The sequence below is a fragment of the Electrona antarctica genome (assembly GCF_951216825.1).
Source record: "Electrona antarctica genome assembly, chromosome: 13".
NCBI classification, from domain to species: domain Eukaryota; kingdom Metazoa; phylum Chordata; class Actinopteri; order Myctophiformes; family Myctophidae; genus Electrona; species Electrona antarctica.
The window spans coordinates 23,457,575-23,475,091 of NC_136794.1; the positions used below are offsets into that span (position 1 = coordinate 23,457,575).

A 17,517-nucleotide genomic window follows, 5' to 3' on the forward strand; every position below is an offset into this window, starting at 1 on the left:
TGCAGATACAGTACACACACACACACACACACACACACACACGCTTGCACACATGCATGCATACGCACACACTAATGCGCAAACACATGTTCAAACACCTGCACGCTCTCACACACACATACACGGACACACACACGGACACACACACACACACACACACACACACACACAGACACACACACACACAGACACACACACACACACACACACACACACACACACACAGACACACACACACACACACACACACACAGACACACACACACACACACACACACACACACACACACACACACACGCACACACGCACACACGCACACACACGCACACACGCACAGCCCTACAGCGGGGCATCAACAGTGCTATAGCTCCATTGTGGGCCTAGCTTAACAGTGAGTTCTCCGCTTTGCTTGACTGTGATTGGTCCGGTTGGTCATGTGTTCCTTGATGGTCTATGAAGAGTTGAGCAGGTTACTGAGGACTGGAAACAGAAAAGGGGTCAATTACAAAATATGGAAGAGACTTTGTACTTTTGGGTATTATTTGATTGATAGATTGATTGATTGACTGAATATGAAACCCAAAGTAAATATTTAGGCTAAAAGGATATTACAAACAAGTCCTTGGGACTTGTTTCCATTGTGGTCCTAATATATGCTATTGTGTGTGTGTGTGTGTGTGTGTGTGTGTGTGTGTGTGTGTGTGTGTGTGTGTGTGTGTGTGTGTGTGTGTGTGTGTGTGTGTGTGTGTGAGAGAGAGAGAGAGTGAGAGAGAGAGAGAGTGAGCGTCTGTATGTAATGAGGTATAAAGCAGTGGAGGGAACATGATGGTCTTTATTATGCTGATTAATTTTACAGCTGCAATAAAGCGCTCAAAACGGAGAAAATAAATGTGTGGCAGTAAGCATTAAGCAGTGAGCATTAAGGAGCTCTGTGTGTTTGTTTTTCATACCCTGGGGATCTGACTGCGCCTCTGCTGCGTCAGCTTTGCGGGCTGCTTCTGGATCAGCTGCTAACGAGAGAGAGAGAGAGAGATGAGAGATCAGATCATTATAAGTATATATATATATATATATATATATATATATATACAGATTTGTGGCAGACAGGGAAAAAGAAGGGGTCCTAGTATAGAGCCCTAGGGGACCCTGGTCAATGAAGTGTATAGGGTTTAAATGATGTGGTAAAACTTCAATGGTTAAATGGTAAATGTACTGTATTAAATAAGCTAATATAGCTAATAGACAGATCCTCTCCCAAATTGCAAACAATGACAGAAGTGTTCCATTTCCAACCGGTGCCGCTGTACCCATGTGTACAGTATCTCCACTGAGAGCTAATTAAAGATGACGGTGGAAAAGCTCCCAGGAGGATTATATATGGACACAGGTTTTTTTGTGCGCGAGAGGGCTGGGGGTAAGGGTAGATTTGCTATCATTACTATGAAATAGAGCTTGTTTGAGGGTAAACATCAGAAAACAATCCTTCTGTGAGTCTAGAAGTCTCACTCATTCTCTTCATTGCCAAAGGAGAAGTTTCCAGACTGTACATGCTAATTACAGATTTGAGTTTCAGCTTTCTGCTTTGTGGCTACAACAGCGAACCGAACCGTCAGTGGAGAGAGAGAGTTTTCATTTAATGATATATAGCGCTCGTTGTCAGAGCATTGACAGCTACCGTACAGTCAGGGCATGCATGCAGACATTTCTTTACATTGTCATATTCTAAATCTGTATTTTCTCAGAGGTTTCCCCCAGGCTGAACATGCTACATCCTATTGTTTGGTTGGCTCCATGTTGACTGTAAATGAAAACTTGCTGAATCAGCAGTATCAGTGGACAGGATGTGTGTGACTTGTTGCACTTCATAGTGGTACCTAACCTTTATTTAACCAGGTAGGCTGACAACATTATTCGTATTGACACTATTGACAATACTCTAAGAGTAACAGCTGACGTGGCTATATGTCACAGGGGAAGGGCTGATGATTATTCTGTAGACTCGTGGCTTCCTGGCAAGAAATGTATACTGCGCCCTAGTGAGACAAATTCTCAGAGGCACTGGTTTCGTCTGGAGTATGAGATTGAGCTGCTGTTTAAGTGTCATTTCAACTGCTTCAGGAGGACTCTGACCCTGCCAAGCTGTTACATAACCTATAGCTGTAGTGAAGGGAGTTGGTGTTAATGTGTGACGATATGAGAGTGATGTACCCCTCCACAGTCTAGACCAGATGATAGAAAGTATTTATAGAGACAACAATGTGACGTGGCATTTAGTCTCCGTTTGTAGTATAAAACATAATATGGCTGCTTATAGAGAGTATGCGCATGCTTAAAGTGAATGGCACATCGAGTGGCAAATCGAGTGGCAAAGCAACAGGCAAAGTGAGTTTAACATTGTTTAATGTTGTTTAATGCAATCAGATATGACTTTTCTGTGTGGATGTATGGGCTGTCAAGGCCAGAAAGTAGTTTTTTGCCAATCAGTAGGCGTTCCTGCATAACTTCCTGGTTTGATGATGATGTCACACGCATACCCTCTATTGTTTCCACCTAATAGAACTAGGACCATGATTGATGACACATTTTGGGTCCTCTGCCAATAAAGGGGTGCAGGGTATAAGTCCATTGTTTTGACCAGGATATGGTACTGTAGTTATTATTTAATTAAAAACGTAACATAAGTTAGGATCATTTAGCTTAATAATTTCTGGCTAGTTAGTTATGGTGATCAGTTAGTCAGCAATATACTTACGCTGTCTGTTTTTGAAGCACAGCATCTTCTTCTGGTAGGTGAAGTATCCTGCGACTGCAGCCACTATGGCCGCACCCAATGCACAAAGGATGCCAGCCACAGAGCTAGAGTTGCTTGCTGGAAAGAACAAACAACAATTAATAATCCTTCATAGGCTAACTGCGGCCCCCAAACTCACGTTTCTGTTAGAACTCAGAACAGATGTTTGAATGTTGTAACCCTGAAAACTACCACTAGATGGCATTTTGCTGTAGGAATGCCTCTCGTGACATGTACAGTATGTGGTGAAAGGTTGTTTAAACAGCTATCCCAGGACCCATAATTAGGCCCCTCTGCAATCGCTTCCATAAGCACCTGTGGCAAAGTTAAAACGACAACTGGTCTGTGACATCCCAGCATAGTATTGGTGCTGTGTCATAGCATAGAGCAGATTCCGTACATATGAGTCAAAATGGACACACCTACGCACGTGCGTACACGCACGCACTTAAAAGTTCAATATTTCCAAAAACATATTTGGGAAAAGTGGAGGTATTCTGTGGCCTGCTGGCAGTGTGTGCAATCCATTTAACACTGATCGACACTGAAGGACACACATACTCTCATATGGATGGCTGGACTAATGCAGAGCCGTCAAAATGTTTAGGTTAAAGGAGCTAAACTGTACGATGAAGTATATAAATGAGCCATTTAACCTACATAGACTGCTGTAAAGTTGCATACAGGACAGTTGGTATTAAAATGATGGCTACAATAGTAGTACCCCCCCTATAATTTCAAATTATAGGAATCAGATGTTAACTTCCACTTTACATTGTAAACCATTTATTTGCTTAGAAGGGCTGTCTGAAATTGTTCAGATTTTATGAAGTCACTGAATATGGTTGCGTTAAACCAACTGAGCAAATTTACTAAAACCAACAATGCCTTTGGCTACAGCATTGTACAAGCCTTTCAGTCGTGCACTGATTTACTTATGGTAGACTAATATAATGGTTTTCAATGTGGGGTCTGGGGACCACCAGGGGTCCTTGAGGGGTTTCTAGGGGGTCCCCAGGTAAACGATTGATATTTAGGAGGAACCAAATGGACCCTTAAACTAAAGTTCTGTAATGGTGGTCCGTGGCCTTGTAATGCATTACTGGGAGTCCTTGAAATAAAAGTTTGAAAACCAATATATTTTCCAGGTATAGTCTCAGAGATGTCTTAGAGAGACATGTTTGTTGTTTACAAACATTACTGGGTGAGTACGCATTCACATTCAGGGGGCAAACCTGTATCGACTAAAACGCTCACAGCTGATTAACAGCTGTGTGTGATTAGAGTCAGCTAGAGCAGCGAGCTGCAATGCCTGATCACATGACCTCAAGTACAACAAGTACTCAAACTAGAAAGATGGGTTCCAGATACAGTATGCTGTAAACTAAAGAGTGCTGCGTTCTGCCCCCTAGTTCAGCAGAAATGCATCTATGAAACTGCATTGAGCTTTCATAATCGTGTTTATGTTAAGAGAAAAGGCTGTTATTCATCTGTTATTTGTGCAGCTGTAGCAGTGAAATTAAAGGGGAAATAAACCACAGACTAATGGGTTGACTTTAAAGCTAGTACTAACTTCAGTCCATTGTTTAAAAGGCAACACAGCCAAAAATACTACTACATTATCTCCCAATGCAATATGCATGTGAATGTACAGTACAAAATAGAATTCGATTATACTGAGCATGTCTGGCATAAATGGCTTATGGCACAATAACATTGTACACAGCAGTGCACTACTATATTATGCAGTGTTCTCTCAGAGTCTGAGCAGATCAACAGGTGACAGGGATCAGCAGTCAAGTTTATTATTGAAATAAAGGGCACCCAAGTAATTTTGGTCACAGACGTTAGTATCATATTTTGATGTATGAGTAAAATACTGTTGTTGCCAAAGATTCACTTACAAAATCAATTTTGGCTTTGGAGAAACGTCAGAATGAAGTATACTGGAAGTCCCAACTGAAAGATTTTGAATGCTACCGGTACTACTACCCTGTGCAAGTCAAGATCAGTAATGTATCATTACATTGAGTGTACTGTATGCTGTTTTAACCACTTAAGCCCTATAGACAGGTTTAGGGAACAGCTATAGGGGCAGAACACGGCACTCTTTACAGGATAATCTGGAACGCATCCTCCATAGTTTAAGAAAGACTTGCACTTGAGGTCATGTGATCACGCACTGGCTCGTGCTAGAGCTCGCTGCTCTAGTCTAGCTGACTCTTAATGACACACAGCCGATTAGAGTCTAATCAACTACGTGTTTCAGTCAAAGCAGATTTGTGCCCTGAATGCACAAACACACACACCCAGTAATGTGTGTAAGCAAGAAACCTGTCTATACTGCGTGCTGTACGACGAATGGCGAAAATAGAGAGTTCACATCGCGTAACTCACACCAGACGACAACAAGATATTTTGTTTATTTTCTATTATAACATTAAAAAATATAAATTTTAATACATTTTCTAAGGGTTGTAGTAGTTAATGCACCACAGTGTCCTTTATACATCTTCTAATAAGTACTGTCCCGGCAGCGGACTCACTCAACACGCAGTAATAATGACAGGATGTAGCGGCAGGGGGAGGGATGGAGGAAGTCATGAGTTGGAGGAGGATGGAAGGAATGAATGAAAAGGTACAATAAATCACTATGATTTGAAGGGGGAGGGAGACACAACGCGAGAAAACGTGAGAGAACGTGGGGTACGAAAACAAGAAGTCTGTCTTATCGGGGGGAGTGAGTCACCGATACTTGAAGAAAATAAACAGACCAGGGCGGTGAGTCAGGAAAAAAAAGAAGAATTTCTGTATGCACTGTAAGGCAGGTGCAAACGCACACGAACACAGTGAGACAAAGACACCCACGCAGATAATGTACACAAACGTTGGAGAGCACTCCCGTCTGTGCGGTATAGAACATGAAGTGACAGGTATGGCATTCTGCCCCTATAACTGTATCCTGTACCTAATGTATGGAAACGCATGGGAACGGCATGTACTTTGCAGCCACCACCCCTGCACTCCAAAACCGACAGTGTTCATTTAACTTTTTTTACACTCCCAGAGTTCATTTGAAACTCTTGTTTTTTGTGTGGACCATGTATGGAGCAAATGTCAAATGAAAAAAACTGGTTTCTCTAATAGCTTTTTTCCTTCATACTTTTAATGAATAACCGTATACCTGTTTGGGGGCAAACTATGCTAAGAGATAAGAGACAGAGAAAATAATAATAATGAAGAAATAAAGTATGAAAGACTCACCTTGTGCTTCAGTTGTCCCTGCTGTTTAAAGTAGATAACACACACACACACACACACACACAGTTAGTGACATTACGTAACACCAATTTGATCTTATTTTCATGCCTCATGTGCGCTCAGAGCACAACCCTACAGAGCGTGTTTAGATGTTCCCCGCCAAATCTAACTGCCTATTATGTGATCAACATGGGAACCAGACCAAAAGGTGTGAAACGAGACAGGCATCACAACATCTGGCACGCTATCCGTTTCACGAGGAGCTGGAAAACGATCTAGAGAAAATGCTGCTTTAAACTGCACTTTTTTTCCCTCCTCAAAGTAATGTGGCGTGCCTATGCTTGGCAAGTAAAGGACCCAAAGGACAGCTTTTTGCAATGAAGTAAGAATGCCAATTTTCAAGGTTTTTGAACCAAACAATGAGAGAGAGAGAGAGAGAGAGAGAGAGAGAGAGAGAGAGAGAGAGAGAGAGAGAGGAGGGTAAATTTCTGAAGCATCTGAAGTATCCTGTTTGTATTGTCGGAGGCACGCCACTAATATCCTGTCCAACAACGCACCTCTGTCTGGTTCCACTTATTGTCTGACAGTTGCTTTGTGCTTTTCACTCGTGATAGTGAGATGACACCTTGTATGTCAATTTTATTTGATTATTAGTTAGCTATTGTGGACAAAAAAGCAATGTCCTACCTTCTCCTGTGGCCTCGGACACATGTCCTGAAGAGAGAAAGACAGAGCGGGAGATATCGTTAGCACTACAGGTTTAACGGACAAATGAGCAAGAACGACATAATTGCAGCATTACGCAAGAGCTGTCAGAAATGGACAGTGATTGACAGAAGGAAAAAAGGGAAAGGGGAGAGAGAGAGAGAGAGAGAGAGAGAGAGAGAGAGAGGTAGAGAGAGAGAGGGAGAGCGAGGGAGGAGATCAGAAACAAAGAGAAAAAGAGGTTATTCTCTTTGTAGTAGTTTATACCCTGAGGACATTATAGTTCTAAAGTTTCTGTCCCAACCGGTCTGGAGGCCCGCAAACGCACACAGTTCTATGTGTACGTGCCCACGCACACACACACAGTCACGCACACACACACGCACGCACGCACGCACGCACGCACACTATAATACTGTACAAAATGCTCATGAACACACACATGCACACAAACATGCACATACTGTATACAGTACTATATACTGTCCCATATCCCACTCTGTCACACATACACACACACACATACTCTGTGTGTTATGTGCTCTATCCCCCCTGCCTCTCTCTGATCTTCAGTGAGATCCCTATGCAAACAGCTTTGGTCTACAGTAATTGTCAGTCTACCTGTATCTGCCTGTCACATGTTCTTACTGTTGCTAAGCTGCTAATTACAGAGCACTGCATGGAGCAGAAGGCCTTTCACTGCATCATAATAAGTATAATGACCTTTATGAGTCGGTCTCCAGCAGAGGAATGAACGTTAAATTATAAGACAAGTTGTTTAAGTAAGTAAAACGTTGTTTTCCCGCTAAACAGACAAATTATGTTAAAAGGTCCCTTAAGGCAGGTCCTAAACCAAGCAAATTTAGTCTCTCTCGCCCTGGGAACCAGCTCATTAAAGCATAATAGCCATCTTGTCATGATGGTATCTGCCTGTACTAGATAGCACGTTTCTGCACCATTTCCTTTTACGTTTGAACCCATAGTTTAAGAAGTTATGCAACCTAAGGAATCGTCAGTGGTTCAGTGGTTCCCAAACATTTTAGCTCAAGATCCAAAAGTCAAACTAGTAAAAAATATATACAAGCTCAAGCTTGTTTTCTAATTCATGGAATTTGATTCTTTTTTTGATTTATGCATGAAACTTTAAAAATAATATTTTTTTTTGCTTTTTTGGGGGGGATGTTTTTGAATATGTTTTGAAATAATAATCATTGAAAACAAAATGTAGGAAACAAAAAATAAAGGGACACATAAAAATTTGTCCACGACCCAGTTATGGGTCCCGACTCCCGACAGCTATACATATGTTAACTTAATGAAGTGATGATCAATGATTATTGTCACCTGAATACTGTCACCTCCTTCTGTAAACCTCAATTCCACACACTGATGAAGGCTGGATAGCCAAATCCTGAGCTTTCACCAAATGTAGTGTCAGAATCTAACCATTTCACTTCCATTTAATTCTTATTTATCTTGATTTGGCCGTTCCTGACTCTTACCTGCACCTCTCCTGTGTTTCACTCTTACTGCTGTTGCTATGACACCTGACACTCCCCCGGGGATCAATAAACCTTATCTTATCTTATCTTATCTCCTGCCTGTGTCGGTCAGTTGCTGTTGTAGATAAAGGCTTTCTTTACCTTTTTCATAATCATAACCCACCCTATAGTGCAGAGAATATAAACATAAACATTTGCTGTTGCCAGGTGAGGAGGAAGAAGAAGCAGAGCATAGGTTAATACTTTTCAGGTCGAGACCCAAAAGATAGATTTGCTATTTTCACTAGTTTGGGTCCCGGACCCAAACTAGTGAAAATAGCAGATCTGCAAGTTCACAATGCATCGCAAGCTTGTAGATAGCCAGCTATTTCCACTACTTCTTAATTATTATTATTTTTACTTACATCTAATTTCTTAGATGTGTGTTTGTTCGTTCGTTTTAAAACGTATACAATTATTAAAATAAATAAAAAATAAATAAACCTTTTGAAATATATAAGTTGTTTTTAAATATAGGAAAAGGCAACAAAGGTTATATAGGAAAAGAAAATTATTATTTTTTTAAATATAAGAAACAGTGGGTTAATGGACAGTTTAAGCTGCCATTACCTATTGCATTAGAGTTATCCTCTGGGACTTCTGCTGCCACCTCTGGCAATGAGTTATCCTCAATAGCATCCTCCAAGTCCAACCCTCTTCCTGGAAGAGACATTACAGTACATTAATAGACCATACCAGTGGTTTCCAATGATGTTTCTTGGGGACCAGTGCTACTGCTAAGTTTGAGAATCACTGGGATATAATACCAGTGTTATTGGTGGTCCCTACAAGCAGGACTGGGTTTGGGAACAACTGGGACATTACATCAATAAATTACTTTGAATTCTGAATTAGCCTAGTGTCGGTCATCATGTGGAAAATACCCTATCACAGAAGGAATGTTGAATGGCTAGAAAGTACATTATGTAGCTTGTCAACATTAGTGAAGCAAACTCCATAATGAACACACATACCTGCCATAGAGCAAGGCACTGTTGACGTTTAAACAGGGATGTGAGAATGAGTCGTAACATTAAGAATATGCATACAATGACTGTCTGTTTCTTGCCAAATGTAAGACCTTAATCCCAACATTTCAATCATTGAAGAACTCCACCAGAATGACTCATCAAATATGTACTACTCAACCTGTTTGTGACAAAAGTCCTGGGTTGGGCAGTGAAAGGTAGTATCAAGACATTAATGTATGGCTGACAAAACATCAGGGGACCAGTGAGTCACGCACTCACTACAAAGCAACCCTCATGAAACTAGATAATATACTGTTGAATCATATGTCACACAATCTACACAGTACAGAGTTATATATAACTTACTGTAAGAAAGACAATCCCTATTTTAAATGGGAACCAAGTATAGAGCTGGAGTATCAAGTTCAAGTTTCACCTGTGATACGCTTACAAAAGTACATTTCTGTGCTCATCTTCAGCTATTCGTTTAGAAAACACCAGTCTTTCCAACTCTTTATTTATGACTCTCTCGCCATTTCCTCTCTTTCTTCCTTCTTTTTCCTCTTTCCTTGACTTTTTTCGCCTGCCTTCTCTTCAGCCTCTTCTAATGGAATGCGAGGATGTTCCCTTGTCAGTCAGCATATTTAAAAAAAAAAAGACCTTAGAGATCTTATCCTTAACGCCAATACAACCCCCCACCCTCAACAGCGAAAACGTTGCTAAGGAAGCAGCCGATGACTGATAGGACATAGAACTGGAATAGTTCTTGAGTGACGAAAAGCAGCACATCCTGTTGTAAGGCGGGAGTCATTATGGTATAGAGTAGAACAACAACACAGAACATAATGTTCCTTTAGCAGGCTGATGACGGATAGAGTATGTAGGAGAAAGTAGACGTCGTATTAATGTACAGGCTGTAATACATTTTCAACTGAAAAACATGATTTTTGTCAAGTGATGATACAGTATGTACAGTATTATTAATAAAAGAGACAGACAAATAGGAAAATAAACACATATTGGTACATTGGAGTTCAACATCTTATTTTCTTTCAAACAGATGTGAGGTGAAACTCCACAGATGAAAGTACAACATCATACATTTTATCAATGTTGTGCAACCAATCAAACTTTAACGATTTCACAGATTTTAAACTTAGTTAATGATGAATTAGTTCAAGAAATCTACCCAATTTATCAAACGTTTCATTTCATTAGTTAATGATTAACACTTTGACTCCTGAACACGTTTAATCCGTGTTTTTAATACGTTTTAAGTAATATGGGCATTCCACTGTTGTTGTGATGGACACTTTTGAATATTTTTGATCACTACAACAAGCATTTACACCGTTTTAAACTGGATTTTTATGACAAGCCACGGCAGTGGCTCTTCAAAGGTTAGTGAAAACACGGCAGGGAGATCTGGAATACGATTGTTTAAACACGGCATTAAAACTGTTAATAATATATTAACACCCGGCTTGTGTTGCCAGGTTTATTTGACACCCACTGACATAACGCATCTATTATCTGACCACAATTAGTTGTTGTTGCAATAGCAACAGATTTGAAAACATTATCTTCATACTGTATCTACCTGCAGTTGGCTGCTCTGGATCAGCTACAAAAACACACCTCAGTTGTGTTCAATAAACTCTGTCATTCTACAACATCTATGTTAACCACCTTCAACCCTGCATCCATTATTTTGGGCATGACATTACCGGCATATAGGCGATATACAAGCTTACATTGACTGTTGTGGGCTTGTAGATTGGCTATTTTCTCTGAAATCTTTGAAAAGAATAAAATTGGGCTTACAGTATGGTAAAGAACCCCTAAAGGGAAATGGCAAACGGTAATTTAAAGCACTTGACTCAAAAATGTCAGTTAATTAAATGAATCCTTGTTTACTACAACTATCTTAACCTCATCATCGAGATGTAATTTATTGACTTTACAATCAAAACTGTTTCCTCAAAGCAGTCTAGAATTTCATGGATACATATTGTACGCTAGACTTCTCATACAATAATACTACTGTATGGGACTGCTGTGATTGTCAAACAATCACAACCAATGCGGTTGAGGGTTTTGTTGTTTTACTTCAAGTACGCCTTGGCACTGAAGTGGAGAACCGCTGAGTTACAGCTTGCCTGACCACAACTGTTTAGAGGAGTCATTTAGAGGTTGTTTTAAGGGCGACTAGAGATCAAAAGAAAGGTTGTATTACCTGCGGGTAACTCAGCCTCGACCTCTGCTCCTGGCAAAGACAAACAGAATCATAGTTATAGTGAGCTACAGAATAAAATGTCCCTGGTTTGGCCTTAAACAGCAATTCCTTCAATTTATTAAACTAGTTATCAAATATGAGACACACGGGACCGATTGTTATAGTAACTTAATCCATCAGGAAAGGCATTCAGCTCCTAAATAATTCTATTTGCCCTGTAAACTTAGTCACCCTTTGTTTCTCTATTTTGTGCCATTCCAAAAATGATGTATAAGTGACTTAACTGCATCTAACTTGCCAAATGCCCCTGCTCATCAACACTGGAGACATTTTAAAATACATGTGAAGCGCAAATCTGGATTCTACACAAGAATGCTACGAATGGCACTAGGTGTCACATGGACGGACCACATCAGGAATGTGGACCTTTATGGGGACCTACCACGGGTCACAGACAAAGTCAGAAAGAGAAGGATGAGGTGGCAGGGCACTGCGTCAGTGCATGTGCATGCAAATGTCTGTAATACTAAACTATAATAAGCCAACAGCCCACAATCTCTACAGTAGCATATACACAATCTCACAGACCCAACCATACTCTACAGCTGGAGTAAAACATGTGTCATGTTCACTTTAGTACAGTACTATCATGAACCTTTACATATAGATTTGTTTTCTCTATGGATCAGCACAGATATTTATTTTTGCTCTCCTTTGTGATCACGAACAATACCTTGATAATTGTCCAAATAGAATGCCAAGCATGACTCCGAGAATGATAAGAGCCATCTGAAGGATGAATTTCCTTATTTACTGGTCAAGTTACAGCATGTGTGGGATCTAGAGTGACTTTCATAATTGAAACCGCCAATACTTAATTATCTTGTTTCCTGATAGAATTTCTCATAGCCTAACAAAAAGTACATTTTCTCAGGAAGTAAAAATATGTTTACTGCTGTGGGCTTGGAAAATAGGGGAGTACCCTATATGTTTCTGTTTCTATACAGACTTTTGTTGCTATGTTGTCTCTCTTCACCATGGCCACATGAAGCATGTTTGATGACATACCACACATCACCCGTATCGCTACTGTGACTCATACATGACAAAACATGACCTGAGTGAAACAGAATGTACTGTTCTAATGCACGTTACAGTTTTTAGATCCACAAGTTGGGAGACTTTCTTTCATAAGCATGAGAAAATAATGAGCCACTGCCAGACATACAGTATATATTTGTCTCCACCAGGCCGAAGGCATGGGGAGAGAGTATGTTTTGCACTCCGTCCGTGTGTGTGTCCGTCCGTCCGTGTGTGTGTCCTTCCGTCCGTCTGTGTACAGCTAATCTCCGGCACCGTTAACCCGGCCGATGCCAAACTTTGCACACACACTCCCTGGATGCCAACGATGAACCTCTGCCCCACATTTTCCAGAACGGCCTGTTATAGCGCCACCATGAGGCAGCTTTGCACATGTTTTACCTACAACTGCACCGATCTGCGTGCAACGTTGCATGCACACTCCCTAGAGGCCAAGGACAAACCTTTGACCTGCATTTTCCGCATCTGCCTTTTATAGCGCCACCAGGAGGCCGACTTTTGTAAAACACATTTTTTGATATTACTCCTCCAGATTCTGTCCAGAAATCTCACAAATCGTTACACAGTATCTCTATGGTCATGTGCTCAAGTCGGATCTGTCCCATATTTCATATTCCATCCTAATTGGCTATAATTGGCTTTCACAGTTTGCAAGATTGCCCCGTTTTGAACAATAGCCTCAAATCATGAACGCAGCATGCAATTTACGTGAAATCTTTCACACTTTTTCTTACTAGGCTGAGGAATATATCCCACCCTTTTCACATTGGCCTGTTATAGCGCCACCAACAGGTTGATTTTTGCAAAACACATTTTTGGAACAAAATGCCTCAAATCATCCAATTGCCATCAAAGGCGTATGAAGAAATGGCAATCGGTACACATGATCTCTGTAGTCATGTGATCAAGACGAGTCTGTTGGATTTCTCAGATTGTACACTGATTGGCTAAGATTTCCTTCCAAAGTTTTCAGGAGTGGCCCGTTTTGTACAAAATGCTGCACATGTCCTGCTCATCCATAATTCTATCCTCAGATATGCTATGAGTGATCTGGCTCTGCATTTCCTCAACAAAATGAAGAAAATTGTTGCAAAAAAATCCTCCTAAACATTTTGCCAAACATCACACACACTCCTATCCTCCTGGTGGAGACCTGTGCCCGGAAGGGCACTTTTTCTAGTTATACATTATTTTATAGGGAATTGTTTTCCTCTATTTTTGAGAGACAGGAGAAGAAAGCGTAATGGTCAGCCAGGAATCGAACCAGGGACTCACTCAGGGCATTTTGCAAACATAATGGTAACTATGCATATAAACTCTCTGCTATCAAGGGTTGATTCTGGTTCCTTAACGATTTTTTCAGTCCGTTTCCCTTACGGTTCCCTTTAATGGTTCCTACAGGCGGTTCTAAATGGACCCTTAGAAGTATTGTATAATTGTATGGCAGACTTGGGGCTCCATTATTCTAAATACACTATTTGGGGATTTAGCAGAGGGGAAGGGGCGTTCCCGCACTAAAGTGGCTTTTTTGGTCACCTGTCTAAATCCCTAAAACACCTCTGCTACCCGTTACATTATGCATAGGTGTGGTTTGAGCGTTACGATAATGAAACCAATCACCGTGCCACATGCCATTGCCTTTAAGAGATCCCTTATCCGTTGCCCGTTATGCCCAGTGCTACTGTATATTGCTTCATAGCCTTACCGTCTATGGCTATGCTCATAGCCCATGGAAGAGTTATGTGTTTCTGCCTTGAAGTCTCACTTGTGGTGCTTAGATCACGCTCAATTTTAACATTTCAAAGTGCTGTGTGATCTACGAAATTCGAGCTTTCATTTGGTATATAGATCGTGCGTGTAGGCCGTCTCTAGGAAACGGTAACAAGCGAAAATGAAATGTCGGGAAATCGGATTAAACCCCATTTGCTGTGCTGTGATGAAACTGAACGAGCAAATGCACAATGGCTGGCACAAGTCAAATAACTTCTTTGACTAGACAATTATATAAACACAATGGACATAAGGAAGTGACAGGTCACAGCAGGCACTCACTTCTGCTGATTATAGGAGAATTACAAAGAGATGTGTAGGAGAATAAGGAGAGATGAAGTGTGTGTGTGTGTGTGTGTGTGTGTGTGTGTGTGTGTGTGTGTGTGTGTGTGTGTGTGTGTGTGTGTGTGTGTGTGTGTGTGTGTGTGTGTGTGTGTGTGTGTGTGTGTGTGTGTGTGTGTGTGTGTGTGTGTGTGTGTGTGTGTGTGTGTGTGTGTGTGTTCTCACCAGGAATTTCGGCCTCCGGCTCTACAGCAGCCTGTAGAGAAGATATTTTTTGATCATGAGGGTGCAAGATAAAACTAAACTAAGTGTGATGCCTCCTAAATACTGCCTGAACGGTTAACCATATTAATATTTATATTCATGGCACACAGGTAAACAAATCTGACTCAGATTCTGTGAAGCTATGACATTATTTGTTATGTATACGGATATGATACTCCATGGTAAGTTGTGCAAATAACGAATATTTGTTTAACCTTGAAGTAAACCAGTACAGTATATACTCCTTATAGACTTTGCTGTACGACCAATAGCCAAAATAGACAAAGCTACAAGGCAAGCTCACCCTACAAAATATCTGTATTATATTTTCACAGATAATGACATGAACAAAATGTCGACGACCGGGTTAAAGTTGCTAAAAAAGAAAACTATTACACCTCAATTCTCCAGTGCTACAGTACTAACCTCTTCCTCAGTAGCTGGTGCCTCAGCCTCAACATCAGCAGCTCCCTCTGCAACGATTGCTGGCTCTTCAACCACTGCATCATCAGGCACTAGATCGTCTGTTGCCTCCTCTGAATAGGAGAAATGTAAAATGATGATGATAACATGACTTATTCCCTCTCTACCCTCAGTTTCCTTTCTCCATGCTGCCCTAGAAAATGTAAATGCAGAAAACAAGATGTATCGATATTTCTACATGTCTGAAACTAGCACCAACCCTAACCCTTGACCTTGACTGTGACCACGAGCTTGCCCTTAACCAGACAGTTATCTATTCTGGGCAGCCTGTTCACGATTCCCACCAAGTTTCATGAAAATCTGCACAACTTGTGTTATTTTCTCATATTATTTTGCTAACAGACAGACCATGACCTTGATTTTAACCTTGACCTTTGACCCTTTTGACCCAAAGGTCATCTATTCGGGACACCTATTGTTTATTCCCACAAAGTTTCATGAACATCCACCCATATATTCTCTTGTAATTTTGCTAACAAACAAAAACAAACAAACATACAAAATGGTGCAAATACATTGTCTAACGTTGTTGGCAGAGATAATAAACAGGTTTGCCAGCCATGACACTTGCTAATGTCTACTTTGCATAATACATGTTTTCGGATGTTCATTATTAATACTACTACTACTACTCCTACTAGGAAAATGGTTCAGTGCTTCAGTTAAGGCCCTTTTTCCATCAGAGTTGAACTGGTTCGGTTCCCGACTAATATTGAACCAGTTCAGGGTGTTTTACTGAAAATGAATTGGTTAAATCAGAACCCTAAAAGTTGGTCTACTCTGGAACCAAAAAATGGCCGTCGGTTCTGTGAAAGCACCAAGGTAACAAGGTTCCAAGAATCTAGAACGAAACCAAATCTAGAACTAAAGTTCTTTTGGTGGAAAAGGGGCTTTGGTGTTTCCTTCTTACCTTCCTCTGGTTCAGCTTCAGCTTCTGGGAGAATTTCAACCTCTGGGTCAGCTTCAGGTTCAGCTTCAGCTTCTGGGAGAACTTCAACCTCTGGGTCAGCGTCATCTTCTGGTTCAGCTTCTGCTTCAGCCTCAGCTTCTGGTTCAGCCTCAGCTTCTGGTTCAGCTTCAGCCTCCGCGGCAGCATCATCCTCTGGTTCAGCTTCTGGTTCAGCCTCAGCTTCTGGTTCAGCCTCAGCTTCTGGTTCAGCTTCCGGTTCGGCTTCAGCTTCCGGCACAACTTCAACTTCAGCTTCAGCCTCTGGCTCGGCTTCAGCTTCTGGTTCAGCCTCAGCCTCAGCCTCCGCGGCAGCTTCGGCTTCTGGTTCAGCCTCAGCCTCTGCTTCAGCCTCAGCCTCTGGTTCAGCCTCTGGTTCGGCTTCAGCTTCAGCCTCCGCGGCAGCATCAGCCTCTGGTTCAGCTTCCGGTTCGGCTTCAGCTTCCGGCACAGCTTCAACTTCAGCTTCTGACACAGGTTCGGATATGAGAGGAGGAGCTACCTCCTCAGCAGGAACTTCAACAGCTACCTCCTCAGCAGGAACTTCAACAGCTACCGTCTCAGCAGGAACTTCAACTGCTACCTCCTCATCTGTTGAGAAGAAATTACATCAGTACTTGGCAACCCCAAGGTTTTTGTGAACACATTATGACGCATTAGTGAAACAGGGGCTGGTTGCTTCTCAGTCAGTCACAGAAATGAGGGTGATGTTTCCTTCAAACCTCTACACATCATGCATTTGGCAATCTCAAGCTATGGGATCTACTGTAAACTCTGCGTTGTGGACTGGAACAAGGCTTTGTTGAATCAAGTTTATGTTACTGCATTACGTTCAGTAGCTCTCGCCAAAAGAAACACACCTCAAAAAGAAACACCACAGACAAACACCAACATATATTAGTGTACTGTTTAAATGTAAGACTAGATTGTTAACTATGTAGCCATTTTGACCATAGATATTCTCTAAACGTGCGAAAGCCCCCTTTTTTCCTTCTTTTAGTCTATAATCGATGTGCAAGCTAGTCCAGTAGTCCTCTAGTCAAAGAGATTCTATATAAAGAGGCGACACTCCTCAAATACTTGGAATCACCACTAGATGGCTCAGCGGTAGTGCTTTGACGCCATCACACCAAGATGGCGGCACCTTGCCGCTCCCGCCATCTAG

General features: G+C 41.3%; 2 protein-coding genes across 2 annotated transcripts; both read right to left on the reverse strand.

Annotated features, from left to right (window-relative positions):
- Positions 1-170: 170 nt before the first annotated feature.
- On the reverse strand, positions 171-15,429 carry LOC306934893 (uncharacterized protein; the record flags this gene model as incomplete). The annotated part of the gene is made up of 9 exons (XM_079517702.1): positions 171-481; positions 952-1,011; positions 2,754-2,870; positions 6,057-6,077; positions 6,741-6,767; positions 8,870-8,959; positions 11,507-11,536; positions 14,660-14,664; positions 15,350-15,429. The coding sequence occupies 9 exons, from the start codon at positions 15,427-15,429 to the stop codon at positions 453-455; spliced, it is 459 nt and encodes a 152-aa protein (XP_079373828.1). The 3' UTR covers positions 171-452.
- Positions 14,884-16,940, reverse strand: LOC306935385 (uncharacterized protein). Its single transcript, XM_079518409.1, has 4 exons — positions 16,903-16,940; positions 16,317-16,854; positions 15,350-15,459; positions 14,884-14,915 (listed from the first exon to the last, which is right to left on the reverse strand). Exons 2-3 carry the CDS (start codon positions 16,758-16,760, stop codon positions 15,439-15,441), a joined length of 465 nt encoding a protein of 154 aa, XP_079374535.1. The 5' UTR covers positions 16,761-16,854; positions 16,903-16,940; the 3' UTR covers positions 14,884-14,915; positions 15,350-15,438.
- Positions 16,941-17,517: the final 577 nt, after the last annotated feature.

Excerpts from the sequence above, each read along its gene's own strand:
- LOC306935385 (XM_079518409.1), bottom strand. The coding sequence starts at position 16,760 with ATGCTGCCGCGGAGGCTGAAGCTGAAGCCGAACCAGAGGCTGAACCAG. Across the intron at positions 15,460-16,316 it reads TGAAGCTGAACCAGAGGAAG|AGGAGGCAACAGACGATCTA; the intron begins GTAAGAAGGAAA and ends TCTCCTATTCAG.